The sequence below is a fragment of the Phaenicophaeus curvirostris genome, chromosome 9 (genome assembly GCF_032191515.1).
Source record: "Phaenicophaeus curvirostris isolate KB17595 chromosome 9, BPBGC_Pcur_1.0, whole genome shotgun sequence".
In the NCBI taxonomy this organism is placed as follows: Eukaryota; Metazoa; Chordata; class Aves; order Cuculiformes; family Cuculidae; genus Phaenicophaeus; species Phaenicophaeus curvirostris.
In genome coordinates this window covers 19145705-19167919 of record NC_091400.1, presented here as the reverse complement: position 1 = coordinate 19167919, position 22215 = coordinate 19145705, and the positions used below count along the sequence as shown (strand labels likewise).

Below are 22215 nucleotides of genomic sequence, written 5' to 3'. Positions count from 1 at the left end.
CAAACCAACCGCAGCAAAAGTTATCAACTACTTCTCCCAAAGACGCAAGGCGAACGGGAGCTCCCCCGGGCTCTGGGTGGTGCTGCGGCAGCGGAGGCCGCGCTGCGGGCCGGGCCGGGCCGAGCCTCCCGGCGGGGCTGGGCAGGAGCCGATCGCCGCCCGCCCGGGCCCCGGGACCCCGACCCCAGCGCCGCCGCCGCCACGTGGCGCCCCGGGCCGGCGGGGGGCGGGCCCTGCCCCGAGCGGAGCCCCCGGGCCCGGGGCGGGGCGGCCGCGGCCCGGCCCCACGGGGAGAGCGGCCCCGCGGGCCCAGGATGCCCGCCTGGGGGATCCTGCCCGTCACGCTGCCCGCCTTCACCATCACCGGCATGTGGATCGTGTGAGTGCGCGACGGGGCGCGGGATGCGGGCTGAGAGCTGAGAGATGGGGCTGTGGGGTGGGGGGCTGTGAGAAGGGGAGCTGTGGGTTGGGGGCTGCGAGATAGGGGGCTGTGGGGTGGGGGCTGAGAGATGGGGGTCAGCTGGATGGGAGCTGAGAGATGTTACTGCGGGAAGGGGCTGAGGGATGGAGGGCTGAGAGATGGGACTGAGAGATGGAGGGCTGAGAGATGGGGAGCTGCGGGTTGGAGGTTGCGGTAAAGGGGCTGAGAGATAGGGGTCAGCTGTATGGGAGCTGAGAGGTTAGGGGCTGAAAGGGCTGCAGGACGGGGGCTGCAAAAAAAGGGGGCTGAGAGATGGGGCTGCAGGAAAGGCAGCTGTGAAAAAGAGGGCTGAGAGATGGGTTTTCCTAGTCTGTGGAGCGCTGCGGGGCAGGGGCTGCGGGCGCTACTGAGCCTGCCTCCTGTCGGGCACCTCTGCTGCTTAGTTGCTCTCACGCCTCCCTGTGCCCCCTCAGCCACCCCGGGTGGTCACTGCGTCCCCAACACCCCTTGAGGTCACCCACCCCTGTCCAGGCGTGAGCGATGCCGCCAGCCCAGGTCCTGCTGCACCAGGGCTGCGACCAGCACGTGGGCACCCGGCCTGGCCCCAGGTGGGATGGACAGGAGGGCACAGGACATGCGTCCCTTGTGGTGGGGGCAGAAGCTGTTTCACCTGGGTGAGCGGCCCGAGCCTGCTCTGCCAGTCCCTTAGCTGGACCTTGGCCCTGGGATCTCAGCTGGTCAATAGGGCTGTCCTGCCCCAGCAGCCCCTCTGTGCTGCTGCTGCTGTAGGGGTGGGGGTACTGGATGATGGACTTATCTCAAAGGCACAGGAAGCCCCAGCATATGTGGTGGAACTTTTTTGGGCATGGGATGGAGCACATACATCCAATGGGTCTCTCTGAGAGTTCCCCTTGTTATGCCAACAAAGATTCCAGAGTGACTCCACGGTGAATTCCTTGATGGAGTTGATTTGCTCAAAATACCCTGCTGGCTTATCAGCTACTTTTCCAGATCCTGTTAGCTCCAGGCGCCAGCCAGGGAGGGGTAGGAGGGAGCCTGGCAGAGCCCAGTGGCCCTTGAGTGATACCCTGTGTGGCTGTAGGCTGGTGGAGAGCAGCCCCCCAGAGCCCAGGCCGCATGGTGGGGAAGAGCAGGAGCAGTCACAGCCACACTGAACTGGAGCAGAAGGCAGAGATGGGGTTATGGGGGTACCAGGCAGGGGGACCTGGTTCCAGGGTAAGAGTTCCCCAGAGCATGGGCTGGGCTCATGTACTTGCTTTTTTTTTTCCTGCTTTGCCAAGCTGAGAGTTGCCCAAGGGTGAGCACTGGCCCCTTGCAGGCAGCTGGCCGGGAGCCGGGGTGCAGAGAGGCAAGCGGCTGCAGTAACCCCCCTGTTGTTGTCTCTCCCCCAGGTACGCCATGGCCCTTTCCAACAACCACATCTGCCCCGTCCACAACTGGTAAGGCCTGGGTGGGCAGGAGGGGCCCTTTGCCAAGGACTGGTTAGGTTAAAGACACTACTGATGCCAAGTCCTCTCCAGGCCTGTCTCACTGGACCACTGGGAAGTCAAGATCCCACTGTGCCATCACTGTGCTGAGAGGGGGTCGCAGACAGGCTGGCCTGGGGAAGGTGTGGAGGTGGCAGGAGAGGTGGGAGCATCAAGTGGGGCACAGAGCCACCTTCTCCCCCAAGAGGTATTGTGGTGACAGTGATGGGGCACAACCGCATGTTGTCTCCTTTCTGTCCCTGTGAGTAGCTTTTGGGAGCAGAGCTGCCTGGGGATCAGCTGCCAGCAGGGTTGGGCCCCATGTTTGCAAAGCAGTGAAGATGCCAAGGCCGCTATCGAAAGCCGCCCTCCCTCCCCCAGTCTGTGGTTAGGGCTGCTCCGGTCAATGGTCCAGCCCCACTGCAAACCAGGCAGGGAGAAGGAGGCCATTGAAAATACAGCTTGGAGAAAGTATGAAAATAAGCGGTCAGGGAATTACAGAGAGCCGTGTGTCTCTGTAGAAAAGGTTGCAGCTTTCTTGCTTGAGGCTAAATCTGGCAGTGCTAGGGGGACAGGACTGGATGGGATGTCCCCTGGTGCCCAGCCACCCCACAGGCAGAGCTGCCTGCAGCACCCTGGGGTGGGGAATGAGGCATGGGAGAGGCGAGGGCTGGGAACTAAAAAACTCTATTTGCTCTCTTGGCAGCTTCTTCTGCAGGGCTTTTGGCTTGTTGTGTCTCCTTAAAAATCTGCCCAGAAAAATTCGTGTTCGTTTACTTGTTGCTGGAGTGTTTGAAGGAGAAGGGGTAAAAAAAAAGAAGTCCTGCTGCCATTTCCTGCCTGATGGCTGATTCTGCCCTGGGAAGAATGTGTGTCGGGTTGTCTCCACCACACAGCCAGCCCTTAATGATGAATAATGCTTCCCAGTCTTTGGCTTCTTGCTTTAAACAAAATAATAATAATAAAAAAACCTCCCAAACCAAACACGGCCTGAGGAGCAGCCCTTGAGGAGGCCGTGAGGCTCCACGCCTTGGTGGGATTTCATGGCTGGAAAAAAAGCCACCAGTAAATGTGGAGACTGAAAAAATAATACAGCCCAGCCCAGCTCTTTCCAAAAAGGCCTTTTTAATTGTGTGCTTGCTGAGCAGCTGGAGGTGACCCGTGGTCAGCCTCGGCCAGAGGCAGAGCGGCGCTGGTGCCCCCCAGCCCTGTCCCCGCCATGGGGCTGGGGGTGTCTGAGGGGGCTCTTTGGGGTCCCTGCCTGCGGGGTGGGGAAGGGGCCCTGTCCAGCTGTGCCAGGCAGAGGTGCTGGGTGCCTGTGTGACGCTACAGTGAAGGGACACGCAAAAACTCACTGTGTGCTAGGTCCCAGGAGATCTGGGAGGGAATTCAGTTATGGTTGCAGGTAGGCAGCTGTGGTACAGGGAGGTGTCCTGGGCTGATAAGAGCTCACAAAGCCTGTGGCCGATGGAGGCACTTCAGGGCTCTGCGGTGGCTGCATGCGGCAGAGCCTGTGTCCCGGGGCTCTGACCAGGTCCGGGGGAGATGCCCTGGTAGAGAGCTGCCCTCCCCTGCTGGTGTGCCAAGCTCCTCAGGGCAGCCTGGGGGCTTGCTCCTGTTGTGTTGCTGCTCGAGCAGCTCCTGGCCCCTGCAGGAGGCCATGACCTTCCTCCCAAGTGGGTTGGGGTTGGCACTACCCTGGGGTGCTCGTGCCTGTGGGGGCTGTTTCCTGCTCAACTCAGCGTTCCCGCCTGTGCCGTGCAAGCCCAGAGCTGTTGGTGGCTGCTTGCCTGGGTCCACCCACAGTCCCACCCTGGGGCTGTTTGTGCCAGGGCTGGCATGTGGGTGCTCCTGCTCCTGCCTGGGGTGTGGGGTTGTGAGAACCCCCCCAGCCCAGCACCCAGAGGGTACATGCAGTCCCTGTCCTGCTGTGGCCTCTGCCTTGACAGGACTCAGGATGGTCTGCAGAACCAGCACACTGGGGGACAGGCAGTGGAAAGCCAGGGCATGATGTTCCTGAGGAACCCTGCTGGGCACCAATTCACTTCCCAGAGTGCAGGGACGTCTCTGGGGTCAGGCTGTGTTCACTGGGGAGCAACGCTGCTGCCCTTGCAGGGGCTGTGGGCAGTGGACAGGAGGGTCCCAGGCAGCAGCATGGCTCTCCCAGCCTGTCCCTTTGTTCCCTACAGGAATTACAACCAGTCATGCGGTGTGGACAGCCCCGGCTCATGCTGCACGCTGGACCACATCCCGCTCGTCAGGTGAGCAGCCGCAATGTGGGACTGGCCATGGGTCACAGCCGCTCCAAGAGCCCCACTGGGGCAACCCAGGAGCGTGTTGTGAGCAGGGGAGCGAGCACCACACCCGAGTGCTGAGGGCTCCCCGGGCCTTGCCTTGTCCCCACAGCAAGTGTGGCACCCTGCCTCCTGAGAGCTGCTTCTTCAGCCTCATCTGCAGCCTGGGCTCCTTCATGGGTAAGTGCCTGCTGCTGGGGGAACGGGGCTGGGAGCAGGGTGCCCTGCGGAGCTGGGGCACGGGGAGGGCTGGAGCACTCAGGCAGCAATGAGCAACAGGGCTGTGTCTCCCTCTTGCAGTCATCCTGGTGGGGCTGCTGCGCTACGCCCACCTCCTGGAGTGCCTTGGGCCATCCCTCCTCAACACCCTGGGGCTGGCCACCGGCTGGGTCTGCGCTGCTGGCCTCACTATGGTTGGCAACTTCCAGGTAAGACGTCTCCTTGGTGCCCAGGTGCAGGAGGGGACCTTGGCTGGAGCAGGGCGGTGGGAGCATTCTGCAATGTAGGATTTAGTGCAGTGGTTTTGTTTCAGTCCCCTGATCTCTGTGCATTCTTTCACTTCTGACAACCACAATGGTTCCCCAGGCGCTGAGTCTCCTCTTTGCTTGTGCACTCATCATTTCAGGTCCATATTAAACTGCCGGGGTTGGTTTAATCCTTATCTGAGACCCGCTGCATGATCTATCCCCTCCATGGGAGCACGACCCTATGCAGGCAGGGACAAGCCATCCGGGCAAGAGAGACCTGGCCAAGCTGCCGATGCTCCCGCTACCCAGCTGGTCCTGCTGTTTGCTGCTCAGGGGGCAGTGCCAGGAAATGTGTCTGGGCAGAGCCTGCGCTTGCGAGGTTGGGAGCAGTGCAGGGCTTGGCGGCAGCCAGCAGTGCTCACCCCCAAGCCTGCGCTGCCAGGCACGGGGCTCCCAGCAGCTGCCTGCCCTCTGCTTGCAGCAGCTGGTCCCTTCCGCTTGGCCTGCCCCCAGGAAAAGCTTGGCTGGCCCAAGTCCCGCTCGTGCCCTAGCTGTGGCTCAGTGGTTCTGCTGAAGGCAGGGCTGTGACCCCTGGATGGGGTGCAGGTAGCCCTAGTGATACTCAGGGCCAGAGAGCAGCCCCTGCCCTGTGGCCTCAGGCACGGCAGGGCTGTTGGCCCAGCGGGCTCAGGAGCTACCACCCCATGCATGAAGGAAACAAGAGCACTCTGAGATCTCAATAGCAGCCAATGGGTCCAAATCTGCTCTTCAGCCAGGAGCTGGCCATGTACTGCCTGTACTCACTCCTGGCATTGCCTGCCCCACTGCCTGGGTTTGAGCCCAACTCCTGGTGCTGGAGGAGCGTCCCAGGGTGCTCGTGATCTCTCCTCCACAGGTGGATCACGCCAAGGTGCTGCACTACATTGGGGCCGGGGTGGCCTTTCCCACCAGCATGCTGTTCCTGCTCCTGCAGTCCATCCTCACCTACCGCATGGCCAAATCCCGTGGGCAGTACTGGGCTGGTCACTTACGTAGCATCCTCACTGCTGTGGCCTTCGTCACCCTCATCTTCAGTATCCTTCTGAAGGGTGTGGGGAGCAGATCTGGGACAGTGGCAAAAGATGGTACTCCCAGGAGGTACGGATCCCATGTCCTCCATCCTTTGGTTTGAGGCCAGGCAGCTCGCTGCAGGAGCTGGGAGAGCAGCGATATCAGGGCTTGTGCTGGGAAGCTGGAGTTGTATGGGCTAAGTTGGGGCAGGGATGCTGGTGGGCATCTCGTGAGGTGCTGGGATGCCCCAAACCAGCTGTGGCCAGACTGCCAGCTGGAGCTCGCCAGCAGCCACCAGCCAACCTGCCCGTGGGAGGAGGGAGGGCTCGATGAGCTGGCACTGGGGTCTGCAAACACCGTGCCAGGAAGGGAGGGCATGGCAGCAGGCAGAGTGGGGCTGGAAGAATGGTCCCAAGTGTTTGGCTGGGGAACCAAGGGCTTATTTAGGACTGAGGTTAGGGATAAATTGGGAAACAAGGTAGTGGTTGTTGGGCAGGAAGGGGAGAAAGCAAGCGGCATCCACAGGTCCCAAAGAGCCTTGCTGGAATCTGGCCAGGTTGAGCAGCACAGGAGAAGTCTGGGAGGTGCTGGCAGGCCTGGGACATGCCAGGAGGTCCCGCTCTGCCATTGCAGCAGGCAGGTGGTATGGGAAGCAGACAGGGAGCTGGGGAAGGGCAGGAGTGCTGTGAGGCCATGCCAGCTGGGAGGGACAGGCAGGGCATCTAAGGACAAGGGAGACGTGACTGGTGCCCGTCTGCCATGGCCAAGCTGCTCAGTGAGCACTGGGGACTGAAAGTGGGAAAGCAACAAGCTGTGGTGGGGATGCTGTGGGGAAAGGGCTGGGACTTCTCCCCATGGAAGAGAGCAGAGGACTCAACCCTGTGCAGGCCAGATCCCTGTCTCTCTGGCTCTCCCAGGTCTTGGTCTCACTGGCAGAAGGCAGGGTACTGCCAGATGCTTCACCTGGATGGCTGAGGGGTGTGCCTGCCTTCTCCCCTCACCTGTGGTGGCTCTGGCAGTAAGTTTCCCTAGATATCCCTTGTGGGGATGAGAGAAGCATAAGGAAGCTCTGACAGCTTTAGGACCTTGAAGAGAGGGAGCAGGCCCACTCTGGGGTGATATAGCTGGCAGTGCAGAGGGATGGGGGATCCTGCAGGGCTGGGACGTAGCAGCCCAAACTCCCTTATAGAGAGGATGGAGAGATAATGTGTTTTGTCGATTTTGACTGCATTCTCAGGAGGGTCGATAGCATCAGTCTGGTTTGAGGAAGAGGTGAGGGGTGTGGGGAGAGTGAGATAGCCGGGCCCCCGGCTCGTCCTGAGGGCTGCAGCCTGAGTTGCCCCTGCCCCAGCCTCTTCAGAGTATCCCTGCCTGGTGTTGGGTCCCCTGATTTACTGAGGCTGGTTTGTGCATGTGTGCCACCATCTCACCCATGCCAGGGCCCTCCTGGTGCTGGGGGAAGCATCTGGGCTTTCTTCATTTCAGGGATGGTGGTGGTAGAGGAGGGATGCTCATGGCTTCATGGCTGCCCCAGCATGCAGTGGGTCGAGTTCCTCCATGGAGTGGTTGGGGTCCAGCTGTGCTTTCCTTGACGGGGTTGCCTTCAGGTGGTGTGTTCTTCATCCAGGAGAGCTTCGTGCTGCAGCACGTGGCCGCCCTATGTGAGTGGATGTTCATCATCGACGTCCTGGTCTTCTATGGCACTTTCACCTTTGAGTTTGGGGCCATCTCCACAGAAACCTTCCTGGTCCTGCTGAAAGCCAGCCGGGCCCCCAAAAGTTACAAAGGCGAGAGTGGCATGTCCAGCACAGCTCACATCCACAGCCACGTGGAGGGCCTCGCCATGGCCTGACTCCCGTGGGGACCTCAGCCTCAAGGCTCACAGCGGGGAACCCCAAGTTGAGCTCTGCTGGCGATTCCCCAGTCCTGAATGTCTCCGAGATCCCAGCTGCCTTGAGGTTTGAGTGTGCGTGTGTGTGTGCACACGTGGTGTGCAGTGCCCTCTTGGGGACGTGATGCTCTCCCCTCCTGGTGGGAGCTGCGGCCAAAGCTCCTCTTGCAGCTGGTGTCTCTGCAGGAGCTGCTCCCTCACAGCCTGCAGGGTTTGGGGGTGCAGGGGTGTCAGCCTGTGCCACCCTCGACAGAACTGGGACCTGCCCCTGAGCCTCTGGGATTGCCCCATGTGGGTTGAGGGCTATCAGAGGTGATCATGCAGAGGCCCTGTCTGTAAGGGATGTGGGGGAACACGGAGCTCATCCTCCCCTCCCCACGCAAGCCTAGTATGCTGGGGAGCAGGGGGATTGCTGTGCCTTCCTCTTCCATGGCCAAAGGGTAGCATTCAGCAGAGCAAGCCTTCCAGCTGGCCTCTGTGACTGCCAGAGAAGCCAAAAACCCAGAGTGCCTTTTCCTTTCCTCAGGAGGCTGTGGCAGTGCCGGTGTGTCTGGAGGATGGCAGCGGGCATCTCTGTGCCTGCGTGCCCGGGCTGGGACACTGCCTCACACTGCTGCAGGCTGACACCAGCAGCCCAGCCAGGGCTCTCGCTGCTCAGGGCTTTCCATGCCTCCAGCTGATGACTTTCCCCACATTTTTCTCTGCTTGGAGGAGAACTGCTGAGGCAAGTTTCACCTCCTGGGCCGTAGCATTCCCGTGCTCCCTGGTGGTCGGCTAAGTTGGGAAATGGGTCTCCACGTTTAGTGTCGCACTGGGGATGTCCCGCCAGCGCGGTGCCTGCGGGGTGGCACCTTTCCCCTCTCGTGCTGCCAGCCCGCGCACCCCAGCCTGGGGAGCACACGCACAGAAAGAGTAAGCGCTCCTGGAGGAACCAAGGAATTCCAAATCCATCCTCTGGTGCCTTCCCGGCGCTCAGCCCAGCCAGCGCTTGCCTGGCCAGAGCCTGTCCTGCTCAGGCCTGGGTTACCCCGGGTCTGTGTGGGGGCCGAGAGCAGCGGGCTGGGGGAAAGGGTGTGAGCAGGGGTGAACATGTGCCTGTGTGTATGTATATATGCACATATATATATATATAAATTTTCCCTCGCCCTTTGAGAGGGGTGTTTGCTGCTGCTCTGCGCGTTGATCAGGTTGGGCTTGCTAATTCGCCCACCTTTTCAAAACCAGCCTAGAAAACTACCAGTATATGTAGTTCCAAGAAGAGCATTTCTGACTTTTATATCTAATATATGTTTAAAAAAAATATATAGAGAGAGAACAGTGAATTTACAATAATAAACGTGAAAATGGGGCGAGGTAGAGCGTCCTTCCCGCCGCGCAAGGGGCCGGGGGCGCCGCTCCCTGCGGGTCGCGGTGCCGGGCGGAGAAGCGGCTCCTCCCGGGAGCGGAGCTCGGCCCCGCCGGGAACCCCCGGGAGGAGGAGCCGGAACGGGACTTTCCCGGGGCGAGGCGGCGGCGCCGGGAGCGGGGGTGAGAGAGGGGCCGGGACCGGGGTTAGGGGTGAGAGGAGGCACGGGGCTGGAGGTGTGAGAGGGGACGGGGATGGGGGTGTGAGGGGAAGGGGACGGGGTTGAGGGTGAGCGGGGGAGGCGCTGCCCGGGCAGTCTCGGGGTCTCGGTCGGCAGCCCCCCCGGTCCCGCCGTGATCCCGGTTCCCGGTGGGAAGGGAGCCGAACCGGTGGACAGGTTTGAAGTGTCGGGGCTGCCCGTCCCCACTGCAGGCCCAGAGGGGCCCCTGGAGCCCTGCTGGTCACCGTCTGCCGGGAGAGGGGAGGCTGAGGGGAGAGTGTAGGACAGAGCGAGTCCCGGGGCTGGCGTTGACACCCGTTCTCCGTTGCCTGTGGGGAAGCTGCTGCTTTGCTGTTTCCCTGCCCCGTCCCGGGCTGTCCCTGTGCCTGCTAACCCTCACCCCGCGGCTTTGCGAGATCCGCGGCCCGGGCTCAGCGAGCTCTGCCTGAAAAGGAGCTGTGAACGCCAGCAGAGCAGCGATGGCTCAGACAGGGGAAACCAGGGAGAGCGAGGGGCGGCCGGTGCCCGACTGGCACTCAGAGGGGCTTTCTGAGGGGGAACACGTACATAACCGGAGCTGATGGTTCATAATGCGATGGCAAAGTAGCCGATTTACAGGCCCTAGAGGACAAAAAACAGATTAGTGGGTGGTTGGGGTTTGCCAAAACCGACTTGATAGCCATAATGGCAGTAATGGCATTTTACGCAGAGATACAAATGGCTTCGGAGCTCAAGGGTGGGCTTGGACAGCCTTCAGGGAGAGGGGATTTCTCTCCACCACGCTTGCAGGTCAAGGACTCAGTTTCCAGGAAAAGGCCTCAGAACAAAGTCCCTGTGAACGCCGTGTGAGAGGGACTCCGCAGCTTCTTGCTAGCCTCTTGCCAGGAGCTGATGGGCCTCCTGGGATGGAGCAGAGCACAGGATTTGTGCAGAAAGCAAGGTCAGGTTTTTAGGGCTATCAGGCAGGACTGTAAATGCAAACGCCAAAGGGTTCAAGTCCTTCTTGGTTTCGCAGAAGGAAACAGTAGGATCTCAGCATCCCCAGTACACCCTGGAGGTTTCTTGGGAACAGTGGTATTAACAGGCCCTGGAGGCTGTAGGGGAGAACACGCAGGGAATAGTATGTTAGAGGAGCAGCCAGCTGGGTGGCTGGAATATGTCGTATGTACACCAGGGCAGTTTGGAGCAGAGCCACAGTCATCCTGCCTCCTGCATTTCTGGCTTTCTCATGGCTGCTAAACACTCCCACAGCAGACAGACAGATGGACATTTCCCTCCTGCCTGCAGGGCATTGGCTCTGCAAGTCAGCTGGCTGTCATGGGAGGAAAGAAAATAGCACCTGCACTACTAGGTCACGTTCTAGGAGCTGTGGGCATGGAAGAGTGGCTTTAGCTCTAGCTGCTTGCCAGCAGCTGGCCCTTAATTGTAGCAATCTGGCTGGCATGGAGAGGCTGCGCCCTCCAGCAGAGGTGCTATGGCAGTGCTGTGCTCCAGGGCAGGGAGCTGGTGTTGCTTGGGGCAGCGCATCACAGTCTGGTTGCTGCTCTTCCCACCCATTCCCAGCAATGGGAGAATCGTTCCTGAGCCCTAGGAAGGTCTGAAGGTAGGAAGGAATTAGCCCAGCAAAGGGAGACTGCAGTGTGTGTGCATGCTCAGGGTCTAGGCCAGACATGCTGGATTAATGGAGGAGGAGATACTGCTGATGGCAGGAGGGGGAGATAGATCCCCTTCTGAGATGTGTGTGGGATAAAAGCCAAACGTGCTATGATCCTAGGGGAAACCCAGGGTCCTGGGGGCCTGAAGGGCATGGCTGCTTGGCACAGGAGGCAGGACTTACCTTGAGAGCGTGTCTGAGATTGTCTGAGCGTGTCTGAGATTGTCTGAGCCCTTCCAGGAACAAGGAAGTGTGTGACAATGCTCCAGCTCTGCTCAAGAAGCAAGGTTGGTTTCCTCTGACATGAACTGTGGAAGTGTGCAGGCCTATGGCCAGCAGCCTCCTGAGTGAGCTAGAGCTGCAGAGGCTGGGGAGAGGGCAGGCATGACCCTGTGACATTCCTTAGTCATGCTGTTTGCTGCTACAAGTGGAAGTGTCTGGGGCAGTGATGAGCAAACTGTGAAAACCCCTCTAGAGAGGATGGGGCTGACAGCACTGGAGAAGGGGAGCTGTTCTGTACAAGGGGCACAGTCTGTTCTTCTCCAGCATCTTCAGGCCTGGATTCCCACAGCCTAGCTCAGCAGGTAGAATTTGAGGTGGCTGTTCTTGGCACACAGAGGAAGGATGCTTGTTCCTTCATCTGTCTGAGAAATCTGTACCAGCAGATGTGGTAGCAAGCTGAAGCTGCCCAGGTGGGATGCCCAGCAGGATCCTAACAGCAGGCAGTATTTGCTGCTTCCTACAGGCCAGCGAGAGTTGTGTCTGTGCGCTCAGGCTTTCAGAAGCTCCTGCAGAATGGCAGGAGGACGATTCCACCTCATTTTGCAGTGCTGGATCTCCACCATCACCCTCCGTGCACCCCGTGCTGTACCTGCAGGTCTCTCAGACCCCATGTCCCAGGCTGCAGCGCTGCAGGCGGGCTGGGCAGAGGCTGCTGGAGCTCCGCTGGGCTCACTGGCCAGCCTGGGGACACAGGGCAGCCCCTCTGGAGGACTTGAGTGGCTGGAAAATCTCCTTGAAAAGGCTCTTTTCAGCTTCTGAAGAATATGAGTCAGGCACAGGTTGAACAATCCCCTTCCTTCCCCTCTTCTCCTACACACCCAAAATCCCCTGAGTGGGGACCTGCAGCAACCACTGATTCAGAAATTCATGATATGAGGGCACCGCGGAGTCAGATACGGGGTTTTTTTTTTCTTTTTTTTTTTCTTTCCATTGCTTAGCGAGGAGAAATGCGGAGCCAAAGAGAGTGCCCAGCGGCTCTGCTCTGATCCTGCCGCTTTCCCAGCCGCCTCCGGGGGTGTCCCGGGGTCAGGCAGACCTCGGCCCCAGCAGGACCCCAGCTCCTGGCAGCCCCACAGCGATGCTGGGGCTGGACCGGCTGCTGAGACCCGCCTGCTCCTCCGCGGTGAGTCGGGGGTGCGGGGAAGGGAGCTTCGAAACCCGATGCGGGAAAGAGGGATGGAAAACGCTGCGGGAGTGGGAGCTGCGGAGTGCGGGGTGGGGGCGGCGACCGGGAACCTGCGGGGGTGCACAGCCGGGATTTGGAGCCCGAAGGGCCGGGGGAGCCGGTCCGCAATCCGACCCCCGGTCCCGGTCCCCGGTCGGAGCCCCGGGCGGGGCGGGGCGGTGACGCGCGGTCCCGTCATTTCCCGGCTCGGCGGGGTTTCTAGGGACTTTCCGGAGCGGCGGTGCCTTCCTGCCGCCGCCGGGCCCCCGCTCACCCCCGCGCTCTCCCCGCAGCCCCGCGGGCGGCCCCGCGCTGACATGGACGAGCAGTTCCACTCGGTGAGTGCGGGCCGGGCGGCCAGCGCCGGTGGGTCGGTGTCTGACCCGGGGGGGGAGATGGGGGGGTCTGCGTTTGTCCCCAAGGTGGGACATGGGGGTCTGTGTCTGCCCCCGAGTGGGACATGAGGAGTTTGGTGTCTGCCCAAGGGTAGGAGATGGGGGGTTGGTGTCTGCCCCGGGGGAGGAGATGGGGGTCTGCGTCTGCTCCAGGGTGGGAGATAGGGGGATCTGCGTCTGCTCCAGGGTGGGAGGTGTGGGATCTGCGTTTGTCCCCAGGCTGGGACATGGGGGTCTGTGTCTGCCCCTGAGTGGAACATGAGGAGTTTGGTGTCTGTCCCAGGGTAGGAGATAGGGGGCCTGTGTCTGCTCCCAGGATGGGAGGTGTGGGGTCTCCATTTGTCCCCAGGATATGGGACATGGGGAATTCTGTATCTGCCCCACGGTGAGAGGTGGGGGCTCTGTGTCTGCCCCTGAGAGGGACATGAGGAGTTCTGTGTCTGCTCCAGAGTGGGAGATGTGGGGTCTGTGTCTGCTCCAGGGTGGGAGATGTGGGGTTTGCGTTTATCCCCAAGCTGGGACATGGGGGTCTGTGTCTGCTCCTGAATGGGACATGAGGAGTTCGGTGTCTGCTCCAGGGTTGGAGATGGGGAGCTCTGTGTCTGCCCCGGGGTGGGAGATAGGGGGCCTGTGTCTGCTCCCAGGATGGGAGGTGTGGGGTCTACATTTGTCCCCAGGCTGGGAGATGGGGGACTGTGTGTGCCCCCTGAGTGGGACATAGAGAGTTCTGTGTCTGCCCCAGGGTGGGAGGTGTGGGGTCCTGTGTTTACCCCCAGGGTGGGCAGTCAGGGGTCTGCATCTGCCCACTTCTCTTCCCCAGGAGGGGGTTCTGTGCCTGCCCCCGCAAGATGGGCAACGAAGGTCTGTGCCAGACCGCTCCCCCACACCCCCTAGGTGGGAGCTGGGGGTCTGTGCCTGCTCAAGGCAGTGGGGGTTTCAACCCCAACACGCTCATCACAATCATCTTTCCTCCCGCCACCCAGTGTCTGGATGGAATTGACTATGATGACTTCAATTTTGGCTCCCACATGATGGAGCAGAAGGAGCCCCCGATGGAGACAGGTAAGGGTCCTTCTGGCTGTGCCCTCTCAGGGGTCCCTAGCAGCAGCGGGGTTTCCCACAGGCTGACTCATGCCTTGTAGTTCCCAGCAGCACCACGGGCTCTGGCCCCACTGGCCCCACTGCGGGCTGGCTGGGAATCCCTGCCTCGTGCCACTGGGACAGGGACTCTTTGGTCTGGCGCTGCTGCTGTGTCTACCAGGGACCTGAGGTTGGGCTGTGGCAGGTTCCCAAGGGCTCCCCGCTCCTCGAATGCCAGAGCATCCTCTGGCCCTTCACTTCTCTCTCTGCCACTCTGATTTCTGGTCCTGGCTGGGCTCTGACAGCACAGGGTCCAGGGACCCTGCGGACCCCCATGGAACAGACAGGGGTCACCTCATATTCAGCACCATCCCTAACTCCATCATCCTTACTGGGAGCAGGCACTTCGGATATCCTATGTTTCTCACCAGTGTTTTGGTTATCCTGTGTTTCTCTTTCCTCTGTCCTTCAGTGGAAGGTCCCTACCTTGTCATCATCGAGCAGCCAAAGCAGGTAAGGACATCACCCAGGTAAGGGCAAGCGTAGCTGTCACCCCCTGCTCTCCCAGTGTCAAGCGTGGGCCACCCTTGGCTGACTCCCCTTCTTTGCCTCTGCAGCGGGGCTTCCGATTTCGATACGGCTGTGAGGGCCCTTCACACGGGGGGCTGCCAGGAGCATCCAGCGAGAAGGGGCGCAAGACCTACCCCACTGTCAAAGTGAGCACTGACCCCGGGTGGGGATGAGGCAGTGTCTTCAGCTGACGTGCGTAGGCACCAGGAGGGTTCCTCAAAGGAAGGACGCGACCTGTATATTAAGCTCTGCACATCTCCTGGTGCTGAAGGGGTGGGAGGGCTGCGGCAGGAGGGCTGGTGGCCATGAGGAGGAGTAGAAGGCACCTGCACAGTCCTGCAAGGTCCCAGGATGTTGTACCTGACTCCCATCTCCTTTCTCCGTGCAGATCTGCAACTACACAGGGATGGCCCGGATCGAGGTGGACCTGGTGACACACAGTGACCCTCCCCGAGTACACGCCCACAGCCTGGTGGGCAAGCAGTGCAATGAGGCTGGGAACTGCGTCGTCATCGTGGGACCCAAGGACATGACAGCTCAGTATGTGTGCAGGGACACCCGGGGTGGTCTCTTGCCTACATGGGGTGGTTGTAGGGCTGGCAGCGGCTTATGGGCTGGGAAGAGGAGGGGAGGTTAGTGCATCCAGGAGCTGAGTTTGCTAGATGGGGCCGGGAGTAGGTTTAGACAGGGTCATTGGTACAGCTCTGTCCCCTGAGCTTTTTGCACAGCTCTGAGTCCAGCACCTGCAGCTTGTTTTTGGGCTTGCAGCTCCACAGCTTTGCAAGTGACTTTTGTAGGCAGCCTGAGTTGTGGGATTATTTGGTAAGCAGTGGCAGGTGGCTCCTTGTCCAGGCAGCTGCTGAGGCAGGAGCAGGCAGGCTCCTGGCTGCTTGGGTGGCCGTGTGCCCTGACACTGCTGGCTCAGCAGCACAGTTTGGAGAAGAGAGTGTTTTCCCTGGGTCTTCTGCTGGAGTGGGACAGGAGGAGCCAGAGCTGTCTGTGCTTTACTACTGCATATGAAGTTACTTGTAGCTCTTGTAAATCCAGCCCCAGCTGCTGGCCCAGCCCAGTCCTGTTTACATCCTTCTGGCTTCCAGCCCTCTTGGTCCCCCACTTTGGATTTGTCACCTTTGGGAGCCTGGGGTTTCCCAGCCACCTCTTTTCTGGGCTCCTTCCCTCCCCTCTGCAGCTGATCCTCTTTGCCCTGCACACGTTGAGCCCCTGCTGCCCCGAGAGGCACTGTTCCCTGCTTTGCTCAGCACCTTCCCTTCAGTACATGGAAGCCTGCCTGCACCCCTGGCCACCTGCTCCCAGCCAGGGCGCCCCTAAGATCCCAGTGGAATCCCTCTTCTCCTGCAGGTTCAGTAACCTGGGTGTGCTCCATGTCACCAAGAAGAACATGATGGAGATCATGAAGGAAAAGCTGAAGCAGCAGAAGATGCGTAACAGGAGCCATCTGCTAACAGGTGAGGGCAGCCTAGGGGCTGAGGGGAGTGTGGACCAGCCGTGGCAACTAGATGAGCTGGTAGGGAATGGGCAGGGAGACCTAGAGCCCTGTCCGCTTGCCCAGCCTGATGGTATCTCCTCCTCCCCTGGCAGAAGCTGAACTGCGTGAGATTGAGCTGGAGGCAAAGGAGCTGAAGAAGGTGATGGACCTGAGCATCGTACGGTTGCGATTCACCGCCTACCTCCGTGATAGCAGCGGGAACTTCACACGTGCCCTCCACCCCGTCATCTCAGACCCCATCCATGACAGCAGTGAGCATGGGGCCAGGCTGGGGGGCGGATGGGGCAGAACAGGGTGAGGGGATGAGGAATGCTCTGTCTGCCACGATGGCTCCTAATGGCTCCTCTCGCTCTGCAGAGTCCCCAGGGGCTTCCAATCTGAAGATCTCGCGGATGGATAAGACGGCAGGCTCGGTGCGAGGAGGGGATGAGGTCTACTTGCTGTGTGATAAAGTTCAGAAAGGTAAAAGCTGTTCTGCTCAGCCCAAACTTCTCAGATGGGCTGTGGCAGGAGAGATCTGGGGCCCCTGAGCAGACAGGGGTACATGTTTCTGGAACCTGGTCAGGATGGGGAGACAGGTTGTGCCCCTTCTCTCCCTAGATGACATTGAGGTGCGTTTCTATGAGGATGATGAGAATGGCTGGCAGGCCTTTGGGGACTTCTCACCCACTGATGTGCACAAGCAGGTATTGGGGGAGGCACTGGGGGCATCCTGCTGTGCCCTGAGGCAGATGGGTGCCCTGCGAGGTGAGGGAGCCCCGTCTCCAGGGAGGAGCGGCAGCCCATGTCCCTCTGTCCTGCCCACAGTACGCCATCGTCTTCCGCACACCCCCCTACCACAAGCCCAAGATCGACCGTCCTGTCACCGTCTTCCTGCAGCTGAAGCGCAAGCGGGGGGGTGATGTCAGCGACTCCAAGCAGTTCACCTACTACCCTGTAGTGGAAGGTGAGCACCCCCCTGGCGGGCCGGCTGCCCTCTGTTGTCGGGGTTGCCCATCGCCCTGATACACTCTCTCCCACAGATAAGGAAGAAGTGGAGCGGAAGCGCAAGAAAGTTCTGCCTCAGTTTCCCCAGCACTTTGGCGGGGGCTCGCACATGGGAGGTGCTGGCGGGGGTGCCGGGGGCTTCAGCTCTGGAGGAGGTGAGTGGGGATGCCTTTTTCCCCTCAGCCCTGGGGCATTTCTGCTCTGCTCCAGCCTCACCCATCCCGTCTTGCTCCGCAGGGGGAAACTTCAACTTCCCCTACTCCCCTGGGCTGACCTACAACAGCATCTACTCGCCTGGCCCTCAGCCCATGGGGGGCTACCAGGGAGGAGTGCAGATGAAGGGCCCCGAGGCAGAGGGGCCTGGGAGTGACAGGCAGGAGCCTGCTGAGAGCACATCCTGCAAGGAGCTGCAGAAGCATGGTAGGGAGGAGTGAGAGTGGGTGTGGGTCAGGGACCTTTTGGGGCAGGGTTCCATGCTCCTCTACACCCAGGGGGGTGCAGAAGGGTGGATGGGGCTACTGCTCCCAGAGGTGACGTTCTGCTTCACGCCCTAGCTCAGCTCTGCCAGCTGTGGATGCTGGCACTGGCCCGTCGCAACGCCCACGCCCTGCTTGACTACTCAGTTACTGCCGACCCCCGCATGCTGCTGGCAGTCCAGAGGCACCTGGCCGCATCACAGGATGAGAATGGAGACACGTGAGCGCATGAGGGGCTTGGGGGGAGTGTGAGGAGTCTTTGTTGGCCATTAGAGCCATTATGGGGGATCTGGGAGTAAGAAGTGACAGGAAGGACTGAGATTGGTGTGGAGCTCAGCCAGGGGCCATCCCTGCTCTGTCCACAGGCCTTTGCACCTCGCTATTATCCATGAGCAGACGGCTGTGATCAAGCAGCTGATTGAGGTTGTCGTTAGCATCCCCAGCCAGCAGATCATCAACATCTCCAACAATCTGCAGCAGGTACATGTTTCCCAGGACAGCCGTATTTCCTTGGTCTGGGTCTCGCTCTGGTTTCCTGACCCCAGGGCTCGTTGCTCCTGTTGGGGGGAAGTTGCAGGGCATGGCACGGTGCAGTCATGCTGGTTGGGATGGTGGTGCGTGACTCAACTCCTTCTGCAAGCACTGCTGAGAGGGTGCTGCTGTCCCGCAGACACCGCTGCACCTGGCAGTCATCACCAAGCAGCCCCAGGTGGTCGAGCTCCTGCTGCAAGCCCGTGCTGACCCCACCCTGCTGGACCGCTATGGCAATTCCCTGCTGCACCTGGCACTCCAGGCTGGCGATGAAGAGATGCTGAGGATGCTGCTGGCCCACCTGGGCTCAGCTGCCCCTTACCTGCTCCGCCTGCCAAATTTCCATGGTGAGTTGGGCTGAGAGATGATGAGCAGGAGCCTGGCATCGCTGTCGTGGGCTTGTCTTGAGGGCTGCTGAGCCTCTCCCCCTGTTTCAGGCCTCCTGCCTGTGCACTTGGCTGTGAAGGCCAGGAGTTTGGCCTGCCTGGACCTGCTGATCAGGAAAGGAGCGGATGTGAATGCAGTGGAGAGGCAGGGGGGAAGGACCCCGCTGCACCTGGCTGTGGAGATGGAGAACCTGAACGTGGCCACTCACCTGGTGAAGAAGGTAGAGGGAGGATGGGCAATTGGTGGTTGAGGGATGGGGTGCAGGCTCCCCAGGGCCCTTAGGGGAGATGGGAGTCCCTTGTGGCCTTGGGGCAGTGGGGGAAGAGTGCTCAGGCAGCTCATCCTCATGGCCTCACTATTTCCTCCATAGCTGGGAGCAGATGTCAACAGCCGGACCTTTGCTGGGAACACCCCCCTGCACCTGGCTGCTGGCCTGGGCTCCCCTACGCTCACCAAACTGCTCCTCAAAGCTGGTAAGGTGCTGCCATCCCTCCCCACCCATCCCCGCAGTCCCAGCTGCCGGGGCCAGGGAGAGCCAGGGCACACGGTAGAGCTCAGCACCCTGGGTCAACCTGCCCTTGCTGGGGGCTCTGTCCACCCTTCCCTGACAGGGGCAGATGTGCTGTGCGAGAACGATGAGCCTGTGAGCCCATCCTCGTCGGAGTCCAGCAGTGACACAGACGCTGACCCCGAGGAGCAGGAGGTGGCCATGGAGTGCAGCCCCAGCCCTCAGCCCCCTGTGCAGGAGCACAGGCAGACAGAGCGCAGGCAGCGCCGCTGCCACACACCCCTGGACCTGACTCGGAGCCAGAAGGTGTGTGGGGTGTCCATCCCCCAGGAGTTGGGGCAGAGCTCCTGGAGATGCTCCTGTGAGGATGCCTGTACCCCTGCGTGTTCTCGGGGGAGCCGTGGCACAGGGTGGTGTGGGTTAGGCAGTACTTTGGGGGATGCTGATGCCTGTGCTTCTGTCCACAGGTGAGAGAGATCCTGCTGCAAGCATCACAGCAGGGCCCCGAGGCAGAGCTGCCCACTGCTCCTTGGCCAGGTGAGCAGCCCCTTCCTACTCAAAGGCATTGTGCCCAGGCAGGGAGGACCCTCCAGCAGCAAAAATGGGCAGCAGGTGATGGAGGCAACTCTCCCTCCCAGGGAAGGTCCTGTCACTGGACAGTGAGGCGCTGCGGGAGCTCGAGCAGCTGCTGAACCAGGACTGCAGCGGGTCTGACTGGATCGAGCTGGCAAAGCGGCTGGGGCTGTGCAGCCTGGTGGAGACCTACAAGGACACTCCCTCACCGAGCGGCAGCCTCCTGCGCAGTTACGAGGTCAGTGCCCAGCCCAAGCGTTCCGATCCCTCCTGCCCATCTGGCTGCCAGCTCTGCTCAGTGCCCTCTCTCTGCAGCTGGCAGGAGGCAGCCTCGGGGGGCTGCTGGAGGCGCTGGATTCCATGGGGCTCCGCAAGGCTGTGAGGATGCTCCACAAAACCGAAGCGCTGGAGAAGCTGCAGAGCACAGGTACGGGAAGTGAGGGGCTGGTGGGGTGTGTGTCCCTGCCGCCTCCCTGATCCCCCATTTCTCACAGCACCTGGGGCTTGCTTTGCAGAGCTGAAGGAAGACAGCGCCTACGGCAGCGAGTCAGTGGAGGAGGAGCAGGTGCCCACACTGGCCCTGAAGCCAGGGCCGGGGAGTGAGCTGCCCCACAGCCAGCAGCCGCAGGTGCACTGAGGGGCCGCGTTGCCCCCCAACCCTGCCCACGCAAGTGCCTTCCAGCCTTGGGGCCTGGCTGCCTGGACTCAGAGGGATGGGACGCAGCCAGATCCTGCCCCTCTTTGCTCTTATTTAACAGTCCCTCTTCTGAATAAATGGACAGTTTCTATTAGCCTTTGCCCTCCCTCTCTCCAGCCCTGGCTCTGCCTGGGGCTGGGAGTCCGGCAGCAAGGAGGCAGCTGCTGCCCCCTCCTCGGCATCTGTCCACACCAGGGCTGTCCCCAGCTGTGGGGAAGAAACCACTGCATACACAAGAAGTGAAGAGCAAGTTTTACTTCAGTAACTAAGATGAAGCTGTACAAAGGTTTTTCTCCCCCCGAGCCACCTATGGCAAGGATGGAGTTTTTAATTTTTTTCTTTTTTTTTTTTTTTTTTTGCAATAGACTCAAAAGAGCAGAATAAAAAGTTTGACACATTCGCAAAGTCAGTGCTGAAACCAGCCCAGGTCCCAGACAGCCGAGAAAAGCATGTGTGACAGCCTCCACCTGCAGCCCTTCTGCTGTCCCCAGGCCCTTCCCTGCACGCCCTGGGCATCCCTGTGGCCATGCTCCCCCACCAGCACCTTGCTCCCGATGAGCATCCTCCAGGCCCCCGGGATGGTGGGGGCTGCCCCAGCCTGCCCTCCCCTCGGCATGGAGGCAGCTCATGGCTGGGGAAGGGCTTGCACCACTGCTGCTGCAGCACAACGACCTTGCATTGCTGCAGCCCGGGCTTTGCTGGCAGCCTCCAAGGCCCCAGCCATATGTTAAAGAAGCGGCATGGGAAAGAAAGCTGGTTTGGGTCTGTGCCAGCCCTGCAGGGCAGTGGGGAGCCCCAGGTCAACCCTCATTTCAGGGGTCACCTTCCCACTGGGAGTACATCCCAACATGCCCCAGGTACCATGCTCTCACACCCAGGGAGTACAAACAGGGCTGGTTCAGGCTGCTGGAAGGGGTCGTAAAGCACTGGCACATCAGGCCACCCAATGGCACAGCCACAAGTCATCCCAAGGCTGCGTCCTCAATGCCGGTGGCCACAGGGCTGTGTCCATCTCTCTGAAGGGTTGCTGGTGTCAAAGCAGGGCTGGGGAGCAGGCAGCAGCACACACAGGAGCCCATGCACAGCTTGCTGCAGGGCTGGGAAAGTGTTAAAAAACCTCCTCCCCACAGAGGCAGTGCTGCCTAGAGGACATGGCTGGGTTTGTTGTGTGTTTTTTAAACAGTTCTGAAAAAGCATCAAAAGTAGCCCCCCGAAAAAACCTCCCTGGTGGTCAGCTTGATCTGGTACTAAAAAGTGCAAAACTGTATCACAAAAACCATTCAAAAGTTGTAAGAAAGCAGGGAGGGTGTGGGACAGGGAGGGGCCCAGGTGCCATCACCCTGGCTCCCCTGGCCCCCAGCCCCAGGAGAGGGGATAGACCAGGACTGGCCCCCTCCTGTCTGCCCCCACAGCACAACGGAGCTGAAGAAGCAGCCGCTGGCTTTGTTTTACTGCAGGGGTGGTGGGGTTTTGTCTTTTTTTTTTTTAGCCACTGAAGAAGTGAGCCCAGTGGGTGGGTTTTGGTTCTTCCCCCTCCCCAGGGGAGGGGGACTGGGTCCTGCAGCCAAATGCAGGACAAGGAGGGGCATGAACAAGTCTGATGGTGCTGGCAGCTCCTGCAGGCAAGGACCAGGGACTATCCTGCTCTGCCACTGTTTCCAGCAGAGAGGCCGCAGCCCTGCCTGGCTAGCGCTGGTGGCCAGGGAAGGGCTGACACCCCCCCATGGACGTACTCATGCAGGGTCTCGGCAGGCACGTGGCCCTCATCCCAGTGCCAGAGGAGTAGGAACCGAGCTGCAGCGTGGGTGGCTGATGCTCCTTGCTTATGACTTCTGGGGGTGGCCAGGGGGCTGGCGGCCGGTGCGTTCTGAGATGTTGCGCTTCACCTTGGTGCTGATGCTGGAGGGCTCTGCGTTGAGCGAGGGGCTGGAGCGGGACTTTTTCAGACCATCGTCCTCCCCACCCGCTGCATCAAAGAGGGTGGACTCAAACGCTGCCAGGTCCTCGGAGCCTGCCTTCAGCTTGGCCCGCAGCAGCATAGCGTAGGTACCATAACGGGATTTCTGGAGGGCACAGTGCAGCAGAGAGAGGTGTTGGCGAGCTGGGCACTGCCCTTCAGCCAGCATCCCAGGGTAGGGGGATGCTCATGGTCCCTCCATGTCCCAGCCAGCATCCCAGGGTCGGGGGGTGCTTGTGGTCTCAGAGCACAGCAGTAGCACAGCACAGTG

General features: G+C 60.5%; 3 protein-coding genes across 7 annotated transcripts in view; 2 read left to right on the top strand and 1 right to left on the bottom strand.

The window, feature by feature from the left end:
- Positions 1–277: 277 nt before the first annotated feature.
- Positions 278–8954, top strand: TMEM150A (transmembrane protein 150A). Its single transcript, XM_069864302.1, has 7 exons — positions 278–379; positions 1834–1881; positions 4098–4169; positions 4315–4382; positions 4503–4630; positions 5565–5742; positions 7327–8954. The coding sequence occupies exons 1-7, from the start codon at positions 315–317 to the stop codon at positions 7569–7571; spliced, it is 804 nt and encodes a 267-aa protein (XP_069720403.1). The 5' UTR covers positions 278–314; the 3' UTR covers positions 7572–8954.
- A 3080-nt stretch (positions 8955–12034) lies between these two features.
- On the top strand, positions 12035–20384 carry NFKB2 (nuclear factor kappa B subunit 2). The gene is given in 24 exon segments (XM_069864274.1): positions 12035–12234; positions 12500–12517; positions 12519–12614; positions 13655–13733; positions 14224–14264; positions 14369–14467; positions 14710–14861; positions 15681–15787; positions 15921–16079; positions 16186–16290; positions 16429–16514; positions 16636–16774; positions 16851–16970; positions 17053–17235; positions 17370–17511; positions 17657–17771; positions 17962–18169; positions 18260–18429; positions 18580–18682; positions 18821–19023; positions 19185–19254; positions 19356–19528; positions 19606–19717; positions 19806–20384. Coding segments are annotated over 24 exon segments (2847 nt in total). The 5' UTR covers positions 12035–12189; the 3' UTR covers positions 19928–20384.
- Positions 20385–21455: 1071 nt separating this feature from the next.
- Positions 21456–22215, bottom strand: part of PSD (pleckstrin and Sec7 domain containing) — a 44751-nt gene continuing 43991 nt past the window's right edge. For all 5 annotated transcript variants that reach the window (XM_069864269.1, XM_069864270.1, XM_069864271.1 and 2 more), the window contains one exon: positions 21456–22050. In XM_069864269.1, the coding sequence (XP_069720370.1) occupies positions 21811–22050 (240 nt within the window). In that variant the 3' untranslated portion in view covers positions 21456–21810. The remainder of the gene's footprint in view (positions 22051–22215) is intronic.

What these genes read in the sequence shown, in the direction of transcription:
- TMEM150A (XM_069864302.1), top strand. Translation starts at nt 315, where the DNA reads ATGCCCGCCTGGGGGATCCTGCCCGTCACGCTGCCCGCCTTCACCATC. An exon ending in GACCACATCCCGCTCGTCAG is followed by an intron (nt 4,170 to 4,314) that starts GTGAGCAGCCGC and finishes TTGTCCCCACAG; the next exon opens with CAAGTGTGGCACCCTGCCTC. An exon ending in CTATGGTTGGCAACTTCCAG is followed by an intron (nt 4,631 to 5,564) that starts GTAAGACGTCTC and finishes TCTCCTCCACAG; the next exon opens with GTGGATCACGCCAAGGTGCT.